At 38.6% G+C, this 18,709-nt stretch overlaps 1 protein-coding gene across 2 annotated transcripts; it reads right to left on the reverse strand.

Annotated features, from left to right (window-relative positions):
- Nucleotides 1-324: 324 nt before the first annotated feature.
- On the reverse strand, nucleotides 325-17,772 carry LOC148840587 (uncharacterized). 2 transcript variants are annotated; one of them, XM_088921901.1, is made up of 10 exons: nucleotides 17,685-17,772; nucleotides 9,780-10,040; nucleotides 8,198-8,455; nucleotides 5,561-5,671; nucleotides 4,358-4,420; nucleotides 3,852-3,896; nucleotides 2,974-3,015; nucleotides 2,580-2,621; nucleotides 1,338-1,379; nucleotides 325-934 (listed from the first exon to the last, which is right to left on the reverse strand). In XM_088921901.1, exons 1-9 carry the CDS (start codon nucleotides 17,770-17,772, stop codon nucleotides 1,342-1,344), a joined length of 948 nt encoding a protein of 315 aa, XP_088778027.1. In that variant the 3' UTR covers nucleotides 325-934; nucleotides 1,338-1,341. The 2 variants fall into 2 exon arrangements, with proteins under 2 accessions (XP_088778027.1, XP_088778036.1); XM_088921910.1 differs by having other exon boundaries at nucleotides 325-942.
- Nucleotides 17,773-18,709: the final 937 nt, after the last annotated feature.

Consider the following 18,709-nt stretch of genomic DNA (forward strand, 5'->3'; position numbering starts at 1 on the left):
ATTTTACTATATTTGTTTTCATTCATGTGTCTATGCGGTCTTGAGTTTTGCTGTTGTGTGCTTTCTGTAATCCTTCCACTGTACAGTACATGGCTCTTCTGATGTTAGGATAGCCCAGAGTCAAGCACAAAGGCCTGGAAAAGAAATAACGCTTGACACCTTTTACCAGCAGCTGTCTCCCAACTTCAAATATCGTTGGAAATTAGGCCACACTGGATGATAATTTTTTTTTAAAAAACTAGACATACTTAATGGGGATATAATGGAAAAGTCGATTGATGTTCAATGAATGGATAGAATTTTATAAGTTCCAACACCAGCCCATGTTAGTTTGCCACCATGTTTTTGTAAGATAAAAGCAACACTCGTTTGACCAAAAAAATCCCCCGTTTTGTAACACAAATTCGCTAATAAGATAAGCATCGTCTGTATTTTATAATGGCAGTGGGCTCGTTAATGGTGTCGTACTCGGATTTCCCCTAGACATGGAACACTCTGAAATCATCAGAATACGTGATTAGTCTGTGAGTGTTTCCTCTCGGGACCCATATTTTAAAATGTATTCTCCAAAAACTGGCTCATGTAGTTTTGTAGGAGAAGCACACTAAAGACAAAATCATGCAAGCGCTGGAACTGTTTAAAAAGTTTATTCTTAACCATAAATTATCTTACAAAGGCTTCACATTTCAGCATATTAACAAGTGAAAAAATAAACCTCCCATAAATAAGTATATAAAAATACAGTCTAATAAAAATAAAAATATTCCATATATCTATGTTCCTGAAGTTCTGTTTCGACAGTTTCCTACACATCGGTCCTCTGGGGTGACTGCGGGTGCTGACCCTGAATGTCAGAAGCAGTGCCAAGTGTAGTTTCTTAGTATCTGCGTAGCAGGAGTTACATTCAGTTGAGCTGTCATCTGTTCCTCTCCACCTAAACCACTCCGGGAGAAAAGAGAGGCTCACATTAGTATGTTAATGTCAATGAGGCCTTTAAGGCTCTTCCATGTACCTTAGGTCCTAGCTTAAGCAGCTCAGTAATTTCTCTGAACGTCCATCATCTACAGTAGCTGTAAGGTTAAGCAGCTAAACATCAACGTCCTCTATAAATGCATTTTTCTAAGTGCAGGTTCTTATTTGATGCTGTGTCTAAGTCTAAGTTCTCAGTCACCATGTACTGTACATTTATTGTTATTTTCCCAAACTAGAAAACCCACAAAGCTCTAAAGTAATGCACAGTCCAGATAAAACCACGTACAGTACAAATCACACTCAAAGAGTTAATAGTTTGACATTGGCTTAGCATCTGGGAATCAAGGACTGGAATTGTGTTTTACCTCTTTATATATAGTGTTCATTAGCATATGCATCCTCAGTTTCTGTAAGAAAATATCAAACATCATTCACTCGGGGCTGCATTGCCATCAGGCATTATTTCCATCCCACATATCAGTTCCTGTGGCTCAGGGTTGTGTAAGCTTGCCAGCTTGTCTGTTGTGAGCCAGTGCGAATTATCACTACAAGCTATCTAAACACATTGAGAACACCCTTAACCAAACTGTGCATGACCTGCCTTGTTCCATTGTGAACGTCTGGGTTGATACCAGTACATTCTTTCACGGCACAGAAACTACAGGACTGAAAATGCACTATTTTCTTCCAAATACCTCCATATTAAAATGTTCCCTCCAATAAAAACACAACAGCAAGCTATGGCACTCCTCTCTCTAATGGATTGTTTTTCATTTACTGTATTGTCTGACTTGCATATACTGTAAAATGAGAAGGCTTAAGCTCTCCCTGTTCTCTCAGTTTAACAAGTTTAAAATAAACCCCAGGCTATGATTTTATGCAAATGATAGGCCTGAAGGATATCTTTAAATTCTGTCATGGTGATAACCTCATTACCTTGTCCTACATTCAGTTTCATTACAGAGCATCGGTAGTAGTGCCATTAATAATATACTAAATATAAATTTATATTGCACTTTCAAAAACACTAACCTCAAAGAGGTTTACGTAATAGAAAATATATAATAGCTTGCAGTTATTTTTACAGATTTTTAGTTATTTGAATATCCAGTACAGACAAATTAAAAGAGCTGTCACTTTACTTCAAACAAAGATACCAAGTTCAACAGCTTTTGACAGAACAATTTCTTACTAATGCAACGGAACTTTAAAGCTGTCGATGTCCGTTTTGGAAACTTTGACACACCCTTAGTAAATACTGATTTAAAAAATGATTTGTTGCTCTCAAGAGCTGCAGCATCCTCAAATTTGCATTTCTTCTAAGTGCTCAATAAAATTATAAATTTATTGTTGTACTTTAGTTGTCCTCAAACAGTTGTCCAAGGTACTTTACAAAATTGCATACATTTTAAAGCCCATGAACACAAGTACCCTCCAGGTGTAATCTTTAGACTTTATATTTAGCATCCAGCAATGCAAAATCAATCGAGTCTAATTACATTGTTCAATTCATTTAGGCTCTATCTTTAGGCTTCTTGGGCCTCTAATTACTACATTATCAAAATATGGAAAAACGTCAATGAGTTCTTTGAACACAAGTTTCTTACCTTCTAAAAATCCTTCATTCTGATAAATAGGTTGATCCTCTTCTACAAAAACAATGAATGCCAAGTTACTTTAAGATTTCAAGCTGCATTTTTGCAATCTTTTACATCAGATAAATGAAAATAGACGTTTGAAACAATTCAATTGGATGCAATTACAAAGACCTAACTAAGGACATTTCTTGCTCATTTTAAATTCTGCTCAGTAACTGAAAGTGTAGCTGGTACAGAAATTAGACAACCCTGGGATCACAAGATTTAATTCAGCCTGACTATACAGACTGTATGGCTATGACCTATCCTGTGTTTGCCTTCTCAGTCACTATGACATTCGCTTCAATGAATTATATTGATGACGTACAGCCGGGTTTGACCAAAACAACAAGCAGGTCATTACCTGATTCTTGTTCAGGAATTGGAGCTAACGGCCTATCAATTGCTGTAAGAAAAGTAAATTTTAACATTAAACAAAATGGATACATCAAATACTTTGTTCAATGTCTTCCACTAATTTAATTCCTGTTTGTGTGTTTTACCACAGCTACAGAGTATGCTATTCAGCAGCACTGGATAAACAGATACACTCCAGTTCATGGCTTAACTACAGTACACCCCCATTCTATTTCTATGTCACTCTTTTTTATTAAAATCTCTAAATTGTGGCATAGAAAATGTCCTGAAAATGTTGACAGCATTTAATTAAAAAAATGTATAACATTTTTTTAAAAGTATTTGGTTGCACATTGCTCTGAGACAAGTGCATAAAAGCTTACAGCCTGTTGAGCTCAGCTAACTGCTGGGGAAATTATTTTACTTGTCAAGATACACAAGATTCCTGACCTCTTTTTTAACATAAACAGCCGGAGGAGGTTAGCAATTTCAATTTACTTTGTACCAAGTGCTGGGCCCAGCAGATTCTCCCAGCTTGGCATACTGTTTCAAGGAAATGGCAGCTGGAATTCAAGCAATTAATTTTCTGCAAAAGTAAGTACACTTATTATGGGTGGACTGTATGTGATTCCTGCCTTTACCTGTACATTATTGTTATTTTTAACCCATAGCTACAAATTAAATACAGGAATTTATTTAAAACCTGCTACTACAACAAGGTAATCTGAAAATTCATGATTGAATATGGAACTGTTTAAAAATAGTATCTGATGATGGAAATAATCTATTTAATATCTAATTCGAAAAAGGGATAAGGAAAAAGTGACTAGAGAGTAAAATGTGTTTAAGACCTGGGTTTGGACAGGATAATAAACAGGTTGTTACCTGATCTTCGTGTTGGGTTTGACAGATTCTGCTGATTTGCCTCCCCTGTGAAAAGCATGACATCAAACTAAAGTTTACAAAAAATATTTAGATAAATTAAAAAGGTTTAATTTTATCTTATTAATAATATCTTATTATAAGACATACAGGAGCATCTAATATTAATTTTAGTCATCTTTTCATAGTGGAAGTAATAGGTTAAGGGTTATAATACCAATACTGTATGTTTTCTGTTCACCGAACGTAAATCATTACAGCTGCTTTCTTCCCTTAAATTCAAAATGTCCATTTATTAAAACACTGGGCAGTGAGCCAATGCAACACTTCTTTATAAATACTGTTAAAATGTAAGGGTATTCATTTTATTTTTTCAGCAAATTTCTCATTTAGTAATTAATTAAATTGAACTTAAAATTTAAACAAACCAAGGGCACTCGCAGAAAAACAAAGTTTAATATAATTAACAACATTAATATAATTTAAGATCATACCAGATTCCTTCTTACCTCTTAACATGTTGCTGAGAACATTTTGATATTCCCAGTTCTGGTTTGATAACGGTGGTTTTTCTGGAGAGAAAAAAAAGGAGCTCATTTGTACCATGTCAAAAGCATAGAAAAAGGAGTATTCTTCACAGTTTCTTTTACACAGTTTCATGGTATCAAAGAAGCATCCCAATTATTTCGAGACCAATGAAATCTTTCTGCTGTGTTCCTGGTTCCACTGCTGTGCTTATAATCCCTGTCAGCCGTGCACCAGAGTACAGGTGACACAATTATGACTTTGAATGGGAAAATTGGGGATTAGCTACTGTTTTTCTTTAGTACTTTTGAAAAGTCAACAAATACAATTAGAAGTTGTTCCATGCAACTGATAGCTGCTTCCATAAGCAACAACTACAGCAGTGATATCTCACTTCTTCTTGTGTAATCCTCTACTACTAAACACCTCTATATGAAGGTGAATATGATGTTGGTGTCAAGACGTTTCTTATTTGGACCAAATGTACTGCAGCGTTGTGATCTAGTGAGAGTTGGGACCATCTTGGCTCAGCCAAGGGTTGGGGAAGAGCCCTGGAATCACAGGGAAAGCAGCTGTTAGGACAGGATCTCTGTGGAATTAGCTGCACCCCTCAGTGTATTGTAATTAGGAAGCTTATAACAGAGCAGCCTGAAGAGAGATATTCGGTTTTGGACTAGACTCCAGAGAAGGACATCAAACTGGCTGTTCTGCGTCAAGCATCCCAGTGTTCTGGAGGAGGAAACCTGACCAAACAGGATCTGTTGGGAAGGAGAGAGGGGTAGGGCTCTGTCTAGAGCTGGCTTGGGCTCACTTACAGTACGTGCCTGTTTGAGTCAGTGAGCTGTGAGCGAGTTTGAGAACATATAGCGAATACTGTTCTCTGTGAACAACTCCAGCAATGCCATGGTTATTTACCACAATTTTTACAGCAGAGATTCGCTCTCATGTACAGTAATTTTCTCTTTTGTTTTTGCTTTGCAGTGGCTGTTAATGAGGTTTCAGGTCTGAAGTGCCTTAATACAGACAGGTAGGCTGAAAGTGCGTCCAGACCCAGGAGGATTACTGTCTGTGCCTGATCACAGAGCAAATCTTCTTCACTCTGCAGGAGCACAAGATTCATGACACCCCTCCTCCCAATTCACAACACAACAATTCAGCAAACAGATTCCAACAGGAATAATACTCACTCCTGCAGGTGTGTGTCTTCCAGTATATTTGACACAGTACAATGGTAAGCACCAGCAAGACAACTGTTAATATCAAGGTCAGCCAAAAGATTCGAACCTTACATGACCAATCTGTAAACAAAGAGAAATTGTTCAAACATAGGGTTTAGTGTCCCAGACAAACACAATGACAAATTACAGAAAGAATAACTGTTAATACTGTTCAACACAATCTGTGCTATAAGGATATGTAGAATATTGAACAGCTAAAGTCACTGGCAAGAAGAAAACGTGCAAATAGCCCACACTTCTATACAGTATATCATGAAATAATAATGAACACTCACTCATTGCTATTCGTTTACAAATAACCTCATAGCCTATCCCTCTCAGTCAGTGAGCTCTTCACCTTGTGGTATTCACAATGCAATTCATTAGAGTCTGGTGGCTGCTTCACAGCTCAATCAAGGGATATACTGTTTGCTCTTCAGGGTAAATTCATCTTCCCATTTCCCCCTAGAGGCCTCCTTGCTTGTCGAAACTATTCTCTTGGGATCTGTGTGAGAAGTTTGCCCAGTGTGGATCCATTCTTCTTGTTGTTCATCTGGTCTGTTACCATTTCGGTTCCTTCACTTTTCCAGCAAAATCACAAACTCCTATACGGTCTTAACCATTCATTCCCTTTTTTTGTCCTATATTTGTATTCCCAGCATTTGCCTTCCATGTTTTGCTGTGCTCCTTTTATTTTCCAAAACATTCTTGTCCTGGAAACCAGGCTTCATTACTGCATGTGTGCACAGGGAATGCACCCTGGACAAAGCTTTTCTTCTTGAGAAAAAAAACTTTTTTCTAGATCATTAAAAGTGTTCCAATCCATTTGATTCTCATTTTCAGTTCATATTGTTTTTTTAAACACACTAATCACCCTTCAATTAGCAGTGTATATATCGGGGAAAATTAATAAGGAATCACACTATTAAAAACTGACATTTCTCACATTATAAGCGAAATAAATTGTGAATTTCTACGATTTGATCTCTTCTGTTATCTCTGTCAACCCAAGAGAATATTTCTTTCTGATCCGGCTTCCGATGAGTCTCTTTTTCAGAGGCACAGAAGACAAATCATTTTTAATACAACGATCATATCTCGGCGCTCTTAGAAAAACTTTAATTACTATATTTAAAAAAAAAAACGTATGAATCAAGAGGTGTAACAGGGAATTCATTTTTTAAGCTACTGTATAGCTGTGCTGGGTCATATGACCAGCCTGGGCAGTGGAAGAGAGCTCTAATTTTTAGGTCGAGTGCTATTCTCTAAGCAGGTAGTGTTCTTTTGTCTTGTGTTTCAAGAAAGAGAAAGATTTGGACGCATAATCCAAATCATGGAAATACGATTTGGAAAAAATCCCCTTCATTCTCGAAATAAAGTTTTAAGCATGCAATGCTCTCATAACGAACAGCTTCTCTGTAGGCGCCAGAGCTCTGATGGGACAAGTTCCTTGATCGTTAGAAAAGTACACAGACAGGTGTGGAGACCCACAGCACATACATTCCAAAGACAGCCATGCTTTGGTGTGCTTCAGTTTTCCAGAGCTTCATAGCAGGATCTTACTATCAAAGAGCGATCACTGCAAATGTGAATCCTTTGATCCTTGGCAGTGACAAGCACTGCTGTTCCTTTCTATATACTTATTTACTGTACATCGACACAGGGAGTGGCTAAGTTCTGTGCTAACAATTTCTCACCTTGTGCCAAATCCCTGCCCTTCTTTTTGCCTTGCAAGCCTCTTTTGCCAGACAATAATAATCAACTTGTTGTATTTCCTGTTCAAGTGCATCTTCTATTCGCTTTGAAAAGAGCCTGCTGGCTGCATTCCCCCGCACCAGAATTCAGGTCACTTCTGCTCTGCGGCGGTTCGGTAAAGAGTTAAATGGAAAACAGTGAAACTGTCACAGTGAGGAAAGCTGCTACCATCCCTGAGGACGGAGCAGCTCTCAAAGTCTCTATAATTGACAGTCGCTTCGTTTCGCCCAAGGTTTCTCGGCCACATTACCAGCAGTAAAACACAAGCAATTTATTTTTATATTTTTTGAGCAATTTAATAGAGTTGGTTTATAGCAATCAATTTTGTACCTGACTGTAAACACACTCCAATAAAATAAAGCCTAAAGGGTAATGCGTACAAAGTCCACTGGTACATGAAATTGCTCTCTTAACAGCAGTTATAAAATTACACAAGTCCGGTGAGCAGCACGCACATTCCAGCCTCAGAGCAATACATGTTTGTGAGGTCAGCTCTGTGGCACGTGCTGCCCTGATTATCGGTAGGCATTAGTGTTTAAACAATAGCTCCCCTTCCTGAATCAATCACATAAAAAACCTTGATATACTCGATGACTTTCCTCATAAAGTTTCGGCTGTTTTAGTCAGTAAAACTATTCGATCTGTGTACTATAAGCCCTATCAGGGAGGAGCAGTCATGGTCCTTGACTTAATTGGATTGATTTAAGAGGTTTTTTCACATCTTTTCCGGAGAAGAGACCTGCAGACACACACAGACCCTCCAGCACCACGCCTGGACACTCCTAGGCAGCGTAATTGTAACTGTTTTTTTCAACTTAATATTGAACTCTTCAAGACAAAGAACAGCATTACCGTCAGACATGGCGTTGACATGCACTGTAGCATTCATGTCTGTGATATTCTTCCCTTCCATGTAAGCAATACAGTAGGTGCGGTTTGAGGAAGGAGGTTGTGTCCTTTGACTGGACAGGTCTTCGGTCAGGAAATAAAAAGCACTTTGTCCCGTGTCCACTCCGTGGCACAAGCTGGTGTTTAAACACCTTGTCACTGTGACAGCCTGTGTCACAGACCCCGGTTCTGGATTCAACAAAGACCCCCTGGCAGGTGACCCTGGAAAGACAAATATCACTGTAGGTCAGAGAATATAGTCAGAAAATACAAACTGGTTCCAAAGAGGAGGCTTTCCCCTCACTGGCTTTGTAAAAGTTCTAAACATTAAAGTTGGCTCTAATTTACAAGACAAGCAAGTCATCTTTTCCCATTGCTCTGCAGTCATTGCATTCTGTAGGAAACCCAAAGAATAGGGTTTCTTTACATATTCTACAACGACAATAGAAATATTAATACTATGACCATGAATAGTAAGAACAATACAAGAGAACACAATTGTTCAGTTTGTTCAAAAGATTAACATTCACAGTTGTAGTTCTGAGTAATTTTTACTGTAGTAAAAAGTTTTCAAAATTGTTCTGCTCAGTCTGTCCTAAAGCCTTCTGTTGGCGTTGTATCTCTTTACCTGTTATGTTCTGAAGCTGTCTACAGTAAACTTATCAAAAGGATCTTTACCTGGATAAAAATGAAGATCTAGCTATTATACAAGGAGCTCCTTTTGTTGTGTTTCAGTGCATAAGAAACAGTGGATTCACAGTTAAACACAGTTACTTTAAACAACACCCTACCACTTCCTTCCTTTACTGAAATAAGCTTCAAATTTCCCTCTTATTGGGTGGTTTGTTTTCTGAGCTATGATATCACCCTGATAGTATGATGTTGCAGCTCACTGGGAAATAAAGTTACTTCGTTAACTGTTAACTGTGGATACTGTAGTTAATGGTGGTTACTGGCCATCCAGTTGTCATATAAACATTTTTACTTCCTGATTCTTTTAACTAAAGCGCTTCACATTTATATCCAGTTATACACCTGTATATTTTACTGAAGCAATCGGAGTGAAGTAATTTGCTCAAGTGACCAGCCTGTGATTTGAACCCACAACCTTCTAGGCCAGAGTCCTAACCACTCTTCAGAAGAGTTATACCACACATGTAGTCAACATACCTTCAACTGCACTTCAATGATAACCTTTATTTTATACGGAGAGTGGAAAATAAAAATGAGTGCAGTAGTGCCTTTAGCTCTTAATGTTTTAATGTCCAGGTACTATATTATAATGTATATTATTACAATGATTATTACAATGTACTGTATATTACATTCTATACATATAGTATTAGACATCAGAAATAATGAATTAATAGTGTTGCTGAAAAAAATAAATGTTACCTAATGCATGTGTTCAAACGTTTCTCCAGTATATGAGTTTATTTTTCAGAAAAATAACTTAGCAAGACAGAACAATGAATAAGGTAACTTTTAATTCAAATATGAGAAACAAGGGAAAGCATTGAAATCTTTAATAGGGTGTGCTGCGTACCTGATGCTGAGATGCTCTGATACATAGTGTGCAGGTCACTTTCTGTCTCGCATATAAACCATGCCAACTGAAGGTCATCTGGTGTCCCACTCTCTCTGCGCTCAAATGTCTCTCTCTCAGAGCTCATGTTTAGGAAGCTCGTGCAGACTTCTAGGATGGTTTCCTTCACGTGACTTTGGGAAATGTTGAGAAAAATGAACTGTTGCATATCATCATCAGAGGATGGGCACATTGCTGTGCATGTAAAAGATATCTTGACCCCTGTGAGAGAGTGAAACAAAAGTTGAAAGAGTTCCGTGTCATCCAGGGCTATATTTATCAGTGGGTCTTAGGGGTCTAGCCGTGATTTATAAGCAGCACTATCTGCCTCTGTCACACAGGATAGAACTCTCACCTGGGCTAAGAAAAGGAATCTTGCCTTCATAGTTTTCATGGTTAACAGACTGGGGGAAAATAACTGAGTTAATCTGTGTCCAGTAACAAAGCTCCATTTATTTTCATGGTTGAGAACTTCCTCAAAAGGCATTTAGAAAAATGATGTATTAATCACTGTTTTGTTAAAGTTTCCACTTTATCTAGTTTCTAGTTTCAGCAAGTTTAATAGCTTCCTCACATAAACAAAAATGTGAAACAGGTCATGAAACATGGTGTTCTATTCTTTAACAGTAGGGTTTTTGGGGGGTTTCTGTCCAAAATAGTTCAACTGACACACCTCCACCTTCTTTGTGTGGTTAATGTCACGATCGCAAGTCCCTCCTCTTAAGGAAACTCCAGCCCTTTCTTGTTTGTATTGATTTTCCTGCACCTGATCCTGTTCCAGCCCTTCCCTTTAAAAGCCAGATGCTCCCACCATTCCAGGCTCGGCTTTGGAAGATGGACACCTGTCTACCAGTGAGTTCAGGAGAGGCTCGACGGAATAGGCTTCGCAACGGCGTCCTGACCATCTGGGTCCAGGGCTGGGAGCGCCTGGCCCCGTGACCCCTTTTTATTCCCCCGACTAACCCAGATCCTGCTCCGGCTTTTAACTTTGTCATGTCTCTGTCATGGAAGGATCACCCGGCTCTGGACATTTGCATTCCCTCGATTTTCCTATGGACTCCCTTTGGACTTGTTTGCCTTGGACCACGCCCCCCCCCCCCCCGAACACCAGCGCACTGTTGACACGCCCCCCTGTTCTTCTTTCAGCCCCGATCCTAGTCTTTTTTTTTTTCCCTGTGTTTGTTGAACTCCCTTCTGGATGTTATCGTCTGCGTAGGGTCCTGAAAAACGCTTCGTGACACTGCACAGGAAATAAAAAAACTGGTCTTCTGTCAGCCATGGGAGGGTGTCGGGTAATGTATTATTAGTCAATACCTACTGTGACTTTGTCAGAACTTTGACTGCAGCGAATTGCATAGTATTTAGTTTTTCCTATTTTGTAACAGTAAAGGTGTAATGCAGCAAAGAATAAATAGTTCTAAATACATTTCAAAAACAAACATTTCTTCGGTTATGTTAAAACATTAAACATTTCTTCGGTTAAATTTCTACGGTTTCCCTTGGTAAGCCCCAATCATGGGTGTGTGTGTTGCACATAGTTGGTACCTATGTGTGTGGCGTGGGTTGAAATCCTACACTGCTCTGTTTGGCTCTCCGTCCTGTTGAGTGGCTTTCAGGTTTTCAGGTTTTCAGCCCCAGCAAGGCATAAGTGAGTGAGGCAGGGTATCCCACAATCCCACAATGGCCTGCAATAACCATAGAACTACCACTAGAGGACACAGTTAAAACAGCCTTCAGATTTGAAAAAGATATGTCAAGAGAGATCAAAAGGGAGACTGGGCAGAAGATTTTTTTGTTGATGCTTTGGGAATTTTATTTTGAGAAACCTTTTCTGTTGTGTTTATTAAGCAAGGCGTGAGTATAGCTTGGACCTTTTCTCTACATCTATGTTAAAGTGGGTTTTTCTCATGTTAAGGTCAACAAGATCTTATCCATCAGATCCCTGATTGATCCTGAGATCTTTTTTTTACATTTTTACAATTTTTTTAGTAAACATTTGAGGATTAAGATTGTTTTCTAATTGTCTCTCGGATAGAGGGCATTGACAAACCTACCCATTACATTTCTGAAGATCAATGAGAAAAATAATGTTTCTAGTTTGTAGTTGCTGTTAAATTGATAAATAACAGAAGATTTAAAACAACAAGGGGTGTGAAAAAATGGTATGCCAATAAAGGAATCGGGGTCATACTACTACTTGAAATTAATCTGAAACAAGAAATACACAAAGAGGTAACTACATTCCTCTTTGACATACTGAGAAATGCTTTTAAATTATAAAAGTATAACTACACATTATGTGCAAAAGTCATGACAGATGCCAGATATGACATCAAAATGTAAAAGGTTTAAAAACGTCTGGTTAATCAGTCATAAAAAACATGCTTGGAGGCTGAGCTCATTACTTCTCCACTGATCACAAACTACCGAATTAGTCAAAACTGACATTAGAAAGGTGGAAAGGAGCAGAAAATGGAGCATCCAGATGTTTGGTCTGAGATGATAACACAATATAATGCTGCAGTTCCTAAACAGTCAACCAGGGACAGTGGCTATGTGAAAAAAGTTGTGGAAAAGGTTGATAAAAATGAAGCCAGGGGAGGGTCAAACAACCCATTTTAAAGTGCCTCAGGCAAAGTTCACCAAAAGTGTCTGAATGAGGGACTTGATCCCACAACCACCTGGATATTAGCCCAGTTCATGAGAATTATACTTCAGTGTTATAGTGTATGGAATATTTCTGCTGCCTTTTTGAATTAAGAGTATTGATCTCTTTAGATGTTGCATCCTGTCATGAAATAGAATACATTTACCTATTAACAAAATACTTTCACCACATGCTTGCATGGCACTAGAAATGATGTTGAGTTATTCCATTCTTGCGTTTGGCTGCTCTGTTCTGAGAGGAAGCCCCCCAAAAATGCCCAAGCTCTTTCAAAGGAGATTTTTTTTTATTATTTAATGAACATGTGATCATTCAAACCATTCACTTTACAATTTCATTGAAAGGACCTTGAGGACACTATTGAACATGATTTTTCAGATTGCATGTAATGCCATTGAATTTTACAATTTCACGTATTTTGCTCTTCATAAAGCCTCAATAGTATAACCCTGTGGCATAATCACTTCACTGTAATAAATGGGTAACTGTGATCAAAAGGATCTGGTAGTTTTATTTAGACCACAATATTGTGAACAAAGGGGGCATCTGTAATCACTTGACGTTCATTGCAATAGGGAACTTTTTAGTACGCACTTGGAGGCTTTCTTGAAAGTTGAGATTCATTGCAATTGAGGCCTTATTAAGGCAAGGTTTCACTGCATGATGCCACACAACCACATTTGCAAAGGCAGCAGCGTCTTGAAAGGAAATGACTACAGCTTCATAACAGATGTAAACAGCAAGATTTTTTACATCCATGCCAGTGACTCTGAAGCTTTGGAGGTCACCTTAAATAAGGAAAATGACCAAGTCCAGACGTTTCTGTTTGTGCAAACAGATGCACCACCAGTTTTAAAAACGCATGGTGAATCCCTCACTGTGCAGTTATCACCTACGACAAACTAGTTTCACCTCCATTATTCACATATTATACAGCAGAAACAATAAGCAAGGAACTCCACAGCTCTGCATTTACAACCAGGAACAAGAGGCACTTGAAGCTAAAAACTTGGCTCCTTTCATGAAATGGCATGGCATGTGCTACCTGGAAATGTGTCCCGGAGTCAGCAACAGTCCAACAGAAAACAACAACAGATAACGTAAGAACAGGAACACATGAGGGAAGAACATTTGGCCCACCTAGACCATCCAATGGCCACTAGTAAATCCAAGGATCTCATCAAATCTTTTGGTAAAGCCTGGCCTACCAAAATTTCTCCCCTAATTCAATTAGTGAAGCAGTTTCATATTTTATCATCTGATATGTTGTGTAGTGGAGATGCTGGTGCAGATTGGCTATACTTCAGTGGTGGATGAAGTAGGTCGCTTCCTGTATGCAAAGTGCTTTGGGATCCTTCAAGATGAAAAGCATTATATAAAGGCAACGGTTGTTTTTGTAAGAGAAGTGTTATTGTTACACTATAACACCATGCTCATGGTGCTGAACTAAAGAGCTTGCCTTTTTCAGCCTCGGGCCAAACATATAAAGACCTCTTGTACTCTCTGAGTAGTCATTCTCGAAGAACTCAGGTTAATATTACAGAGTGAGAAAGAGTGTGATCGTGCAATGCATTCTTGATTATGATTTGTCGGCAAAAAAGAGATATCAAGCTAAAGTCGTTATTTTCCCATCAGAAGCCTCTTCACTCTCAGCTATCATGCTGTTGCAGAAACCCTTGTTAAGCTTTTATCAATCTCTGAACTGCTCAGGTAATCTCGCTTATGCCTGTTTGCAACAGTTGCGAGACAAAAAGGAAAAAGAAACTGCTCTTGACAGAAAGATACAGCTTTTGACACAAATGGCAGAATGAATACTGAGATACTGTATGCACTGCAGCCCAAGTGGCTGAGACATCTAGGACATGATCTAGCGTTACAGTATTTATGAGCATTAACAATGAACTCAAAATCTAAAATAGTGTTTTATTTGGTGATTACAAAGCAATAGTTCCTGCACTGTAATAACATCAGATATTGCCGTTCTGACACACTTCCTGTGCAGCAGCAGCCAGCTGACAAAGGTTAGCTGGCCGTCGTTGTCTCCTGCTGATGACATTGCTGAGCCGATTCAGGTCAGGAGAACAAGCTGGCCAAGGCAAGAGCCTGATATTGTTTTCTAGAAGCTCTGTCCTTGTACTTCTAGCCCTGTTTCATCTTATCTTTAATCTGGAAAAATGAGACTTCCGAATTGGCTCGTAGGAAAGGCAAAACTGTTGGCTCGAAGACTTTGTCAGTACATCGCTCAGGAGTAAAGTTGTTCTCAATTTGTACCAAAAACATTGTTGTGATAAAGGAGATTCCTTCCAGCATCACTGCACGTCCACCACTCTCTGTGCTACTTTGACTAACACAACTGGCAGCATGATGCTCACCACGATATCTCCATGTAGTGTATTCCATCATGGATGCCCAGAGCAAAACTGCATGTATTAGTGAATTAAACACTCCAGCATCCCCTCTACTGCCTTGGCTCACAGAAGCAGGTAATTTTATCTCTTATCTATCAGCTTTTCTCCTGAACCGCCTCTGAGCATGTACATAATCTTCGTGCTGATTGGGAGCTGCAGTCATTCTGCTGAGGTGCTGATTGTGTTTTTCTTCCTGGAATATCTAATGCTGTAGCCGCTGCAGTCTGAAAATGATTATACAGATGGAAGTGACAGTCCTGGGCTGGTGTGGTGGGCTTTCAGAATGTGGCCTGTCCCTTACAGAGCTGGTTTCTGGTTTGTTTGAACTGATCTGCTGATGGCTACAGCAGAACATCTCATTCTCCAGAGAGTTCCAGAGAAAACATTTGAACTGAAAAAGGCGCCAAAAAAGTGCTAAAAAATCATCCCAGCAGCAACCAAGTGAACTTCGATATTTAGGCAGGTCATGCCTTTTTTTGCAAAAATGATAACCATGTCATTTGAAATGGCTTTTTATACAGATTCCTAACAAAATTTGCCAATACATCAATACCTAAAACAACCCACTTGGTGTTTTTATTATATCAAATGACTTGAAGTCTGCATGTTCCTATCCCATAGAACAATTGAGCTCGAACAATGAACAGACCTACTGTGACAGATCCCCACTGTAGGTACCGTGACCTGCTGCCTTTGGCCTTTAGAAGAAGTGACTCAGCCAGATCACAGCATAATTTCAGCCTAAGGAAGTAACATGCAGTGACAAGATGATAAAAACACAAGTGCAGTGGCAGCAAAGTAAATATTGTAAAACACAAAGGAAAAACAGTCACCCCTTAGCTTTTAAAGACAAGATGTATAGGACCCAGGATCAGGTACTTATTTTGGTGTATTAATTGCTTTAAGTAACATTGCTTCTGTATTGTCACTATTCTAGAAAATTCTTTGAAGTAGCTTCTCAGTATTTTCAAGTTCATGAATCTTATTATTGTTTTATCCTTATCATTGGTAGTTTAGCAAAAATATAATAATAACCTTTATTTTGCATAGAGTCATTCATGTCACATATTTCAGTGCTACGGCTGTACTGGAGCTGGTTTGAATTCTTAGCCTGGGCCCTTGAGTAATAACATTCTCGGCAATTGTTGTCTTGGAAAGATCTTTGATGTGTAGATTTTCTTCATTTTAACAGACATAGCCTACTTTCTAAATGTAATCAACTTCGGGTATAGGCATTTAGCTCTTCTGCTGGCATGCTAGTAATTTTGGCAACTTGGTCAAGAAATAATACTGAAAATCAAGTGTACCTAATGGGTAAAAATGTCAAGGGGAGGTGGGGTTACCATTTATCTTTAAGATAATTAACAATGCTTTCTTGTTTATTAATCCCTAAATAATCTAATCTATTCAGAACTAAAACTGAGCTCTCGAAAAAGAAAATGTCTGATAGCCACAGGCTGCTACAGACCACAGTTTGCTCCTCTTATTTATTGAAGAGGTTGCTCCTTACTTGAGCTCTTATGTTATATTACAGGGAGATTTAACGGGGATATGTTAAAACCTACTGACATCCTTAAAAACCAATTTGAATTTCTTTAAACCTCTTTCAGATTATAATTCGGCCTCTTGAAATTGATTCTAAATCACCAAATAAATCAACTTTGACATCACACTCACAAACTCCCCTATCAAGAACCAGTCAGCTGTATTATGTAAGAACTTCAGCTGTTTCATAGCATGTTAACAACAGCATGAAAGAGAATCTTCATCCTCTGATTTTATCTCAAATACCTTTTAATAATTTTAAATCTTAAACATTCAGGAATGTGGTATGATAGTGCTTTTATTTTCAAACCCACTATTAATAAATTACAAGCTACAGTAAATTCAAGTCTAAAACTGGTTTCCTTCACCACAAGAGGTTGTACTCCCCAGCCTGGACAGTGGTGATGTTTAAAAAAAGACATCTAAGAGCTGTTCTTCGGAAACATGATGCCTTATTCTATTCGGCCATCGGATTTATTGCAGGTGTAAGTTAATTTACAAATATTTCATTTGAGATGCACTTCCCCGTCTTCATAATTTATGGCCGAACTCCATGACATCTTACACTTTAAGGTAGTACTTCATCAAATTGAACCCCCAGCAAGAGCAGCTACAAACTTTGCCAAGAGGTATTCCAGTTTGCCACCATCAATGACTGTAACAATCTGTAAAGTGAGCAGAAAATGCCTGCCTTTGAATTTGAAACACCTTTGTGTTTTTCAATTTCCTTATTAGATTCCTTCTGCCTGACACCTGTACCTGTTGACATTTCCACTTCGTATTGTTTTACAATACAGATTGTTCTTTTCTGTCTTTTTCTGCTTTGTCTTCTGTACTGGTATGAAGCTCTTGACCAGACTGCTATTGAAAATGAGAATTTGTTTTCAACTTACCGGTCTTGTAATATAATGAATTATTACTAATGCCTCTAAAAATAGCTCGTTATTATTCGTATTGAAGTTGTAATACAGGATGGCGATATGAAATTGAAATTTTCCCTTCAAAAATGAAAGTTTTTCTCATCTAAGATCTAAGATCTAAGATTCATAGATCATAATCATAGATCTAAGAAACATGATCTGCTTCTGAGATAAAAAGGCTTTACCTGGCTTTACTTTCATTAACAATTGAACAATTGAACACACAGCAGGGAAAGCAGTATACTGTAAATGTAAAAGGTCCTGTTTTTTTATTCAAACACCCTGAAAGTCTTCTAAGATTACATACACCGTGACCTGTGATACTCACCTTCAGGTGCGGTGAAAAACTCTGGGAGACACATGACAAGAACGACCAAAATTAATATGAGGAGCTTGGCGAGAGCTGCCTTTGTCATTCTAATGACACATGGAAGGGCACACGGGCATGGCTTCTTCTGCTGGCTGCTTCCTGCTTCTCAGGGGCTTTTGTGTTATCCTGAGTTGCGCAAAGCTCCTTTTCTCTGTTCCACTTGGAGGAAAAAACTATGAGTTTTGTAAGTGGCTCGTTGTGTTGCTTCAGCCGCTGGTAGACGGCTATAAGACAGTTATTTTTTGTTCACAGACGCAAACCGACGTTCCCGTCCACTTCCTGTGTAACTTCCTTGTGTCATGACTTAATGTGCATCAGAGCCTTCACTCAAATACTCACTGAGCTGAGTTGGGCTAATTACAAATCATTAGCAGCTCTCCATTGTGAAACGTTCAGTTGTATCGGAAGGGACGTCTTCAGATGCCTACTCAGTGAGACCACATACAGTAACAACATGAAGAATTTTTATGAATGAACTATAAAGTGCCCCTGTGTGGCAGCCTGTCAGTATGACACCATTTTTGTTTTGAGTATTGGATGGCACAGGTTACTACAGGAAACCAACCCAACCTTAGTGGTAACCCTCGCTCTTCGTGCTTTGGAAGAAAGCATTGTTCGTCCACTAGATCAATTCAGACGAAGAGACCTACAATAACGGCAAATAACTACTATAAATCACTGGGTATAGGTATCTTTTGAAAAGATGAAGTCATTGTCCACATTACAGGATTTTACTACACGGGGTTAGTATTAGTTTCCAACCATATAAAAATCAAGGGGGAAAATAAATGTTTGCCCCAAGAAAGTGACAAAAAAAGCAGTCTCAAGAAGATCACATACTAAAGATTTTAACATCTTCCTGTAGCCTAATAGTGCTTGTCCTTGGTGATTATTCTTCTGTTTTTTCTACAACTGTAAAACAGATTCAATACTCTGTGTGTGTCCTGTATTTGTTAGAAGAGGATAGTCACCAGAGTGATGCA

This window comes from Atractosteus spatula, chromosome 1 (assembly GCF_055471065.1).
Source record: "Atractosteus spatula isolate fAtrSpa1 chromosome 1, fAtrSpa1.hap1, whole genome shotgun sequence".
Taxonomy (NCBI): Eukaryota; Metazoa; Chordata; class Actinopteri; order Semionotiformes; family Lepisosteidae; genus Atractosteus; species Atractosteus spatula.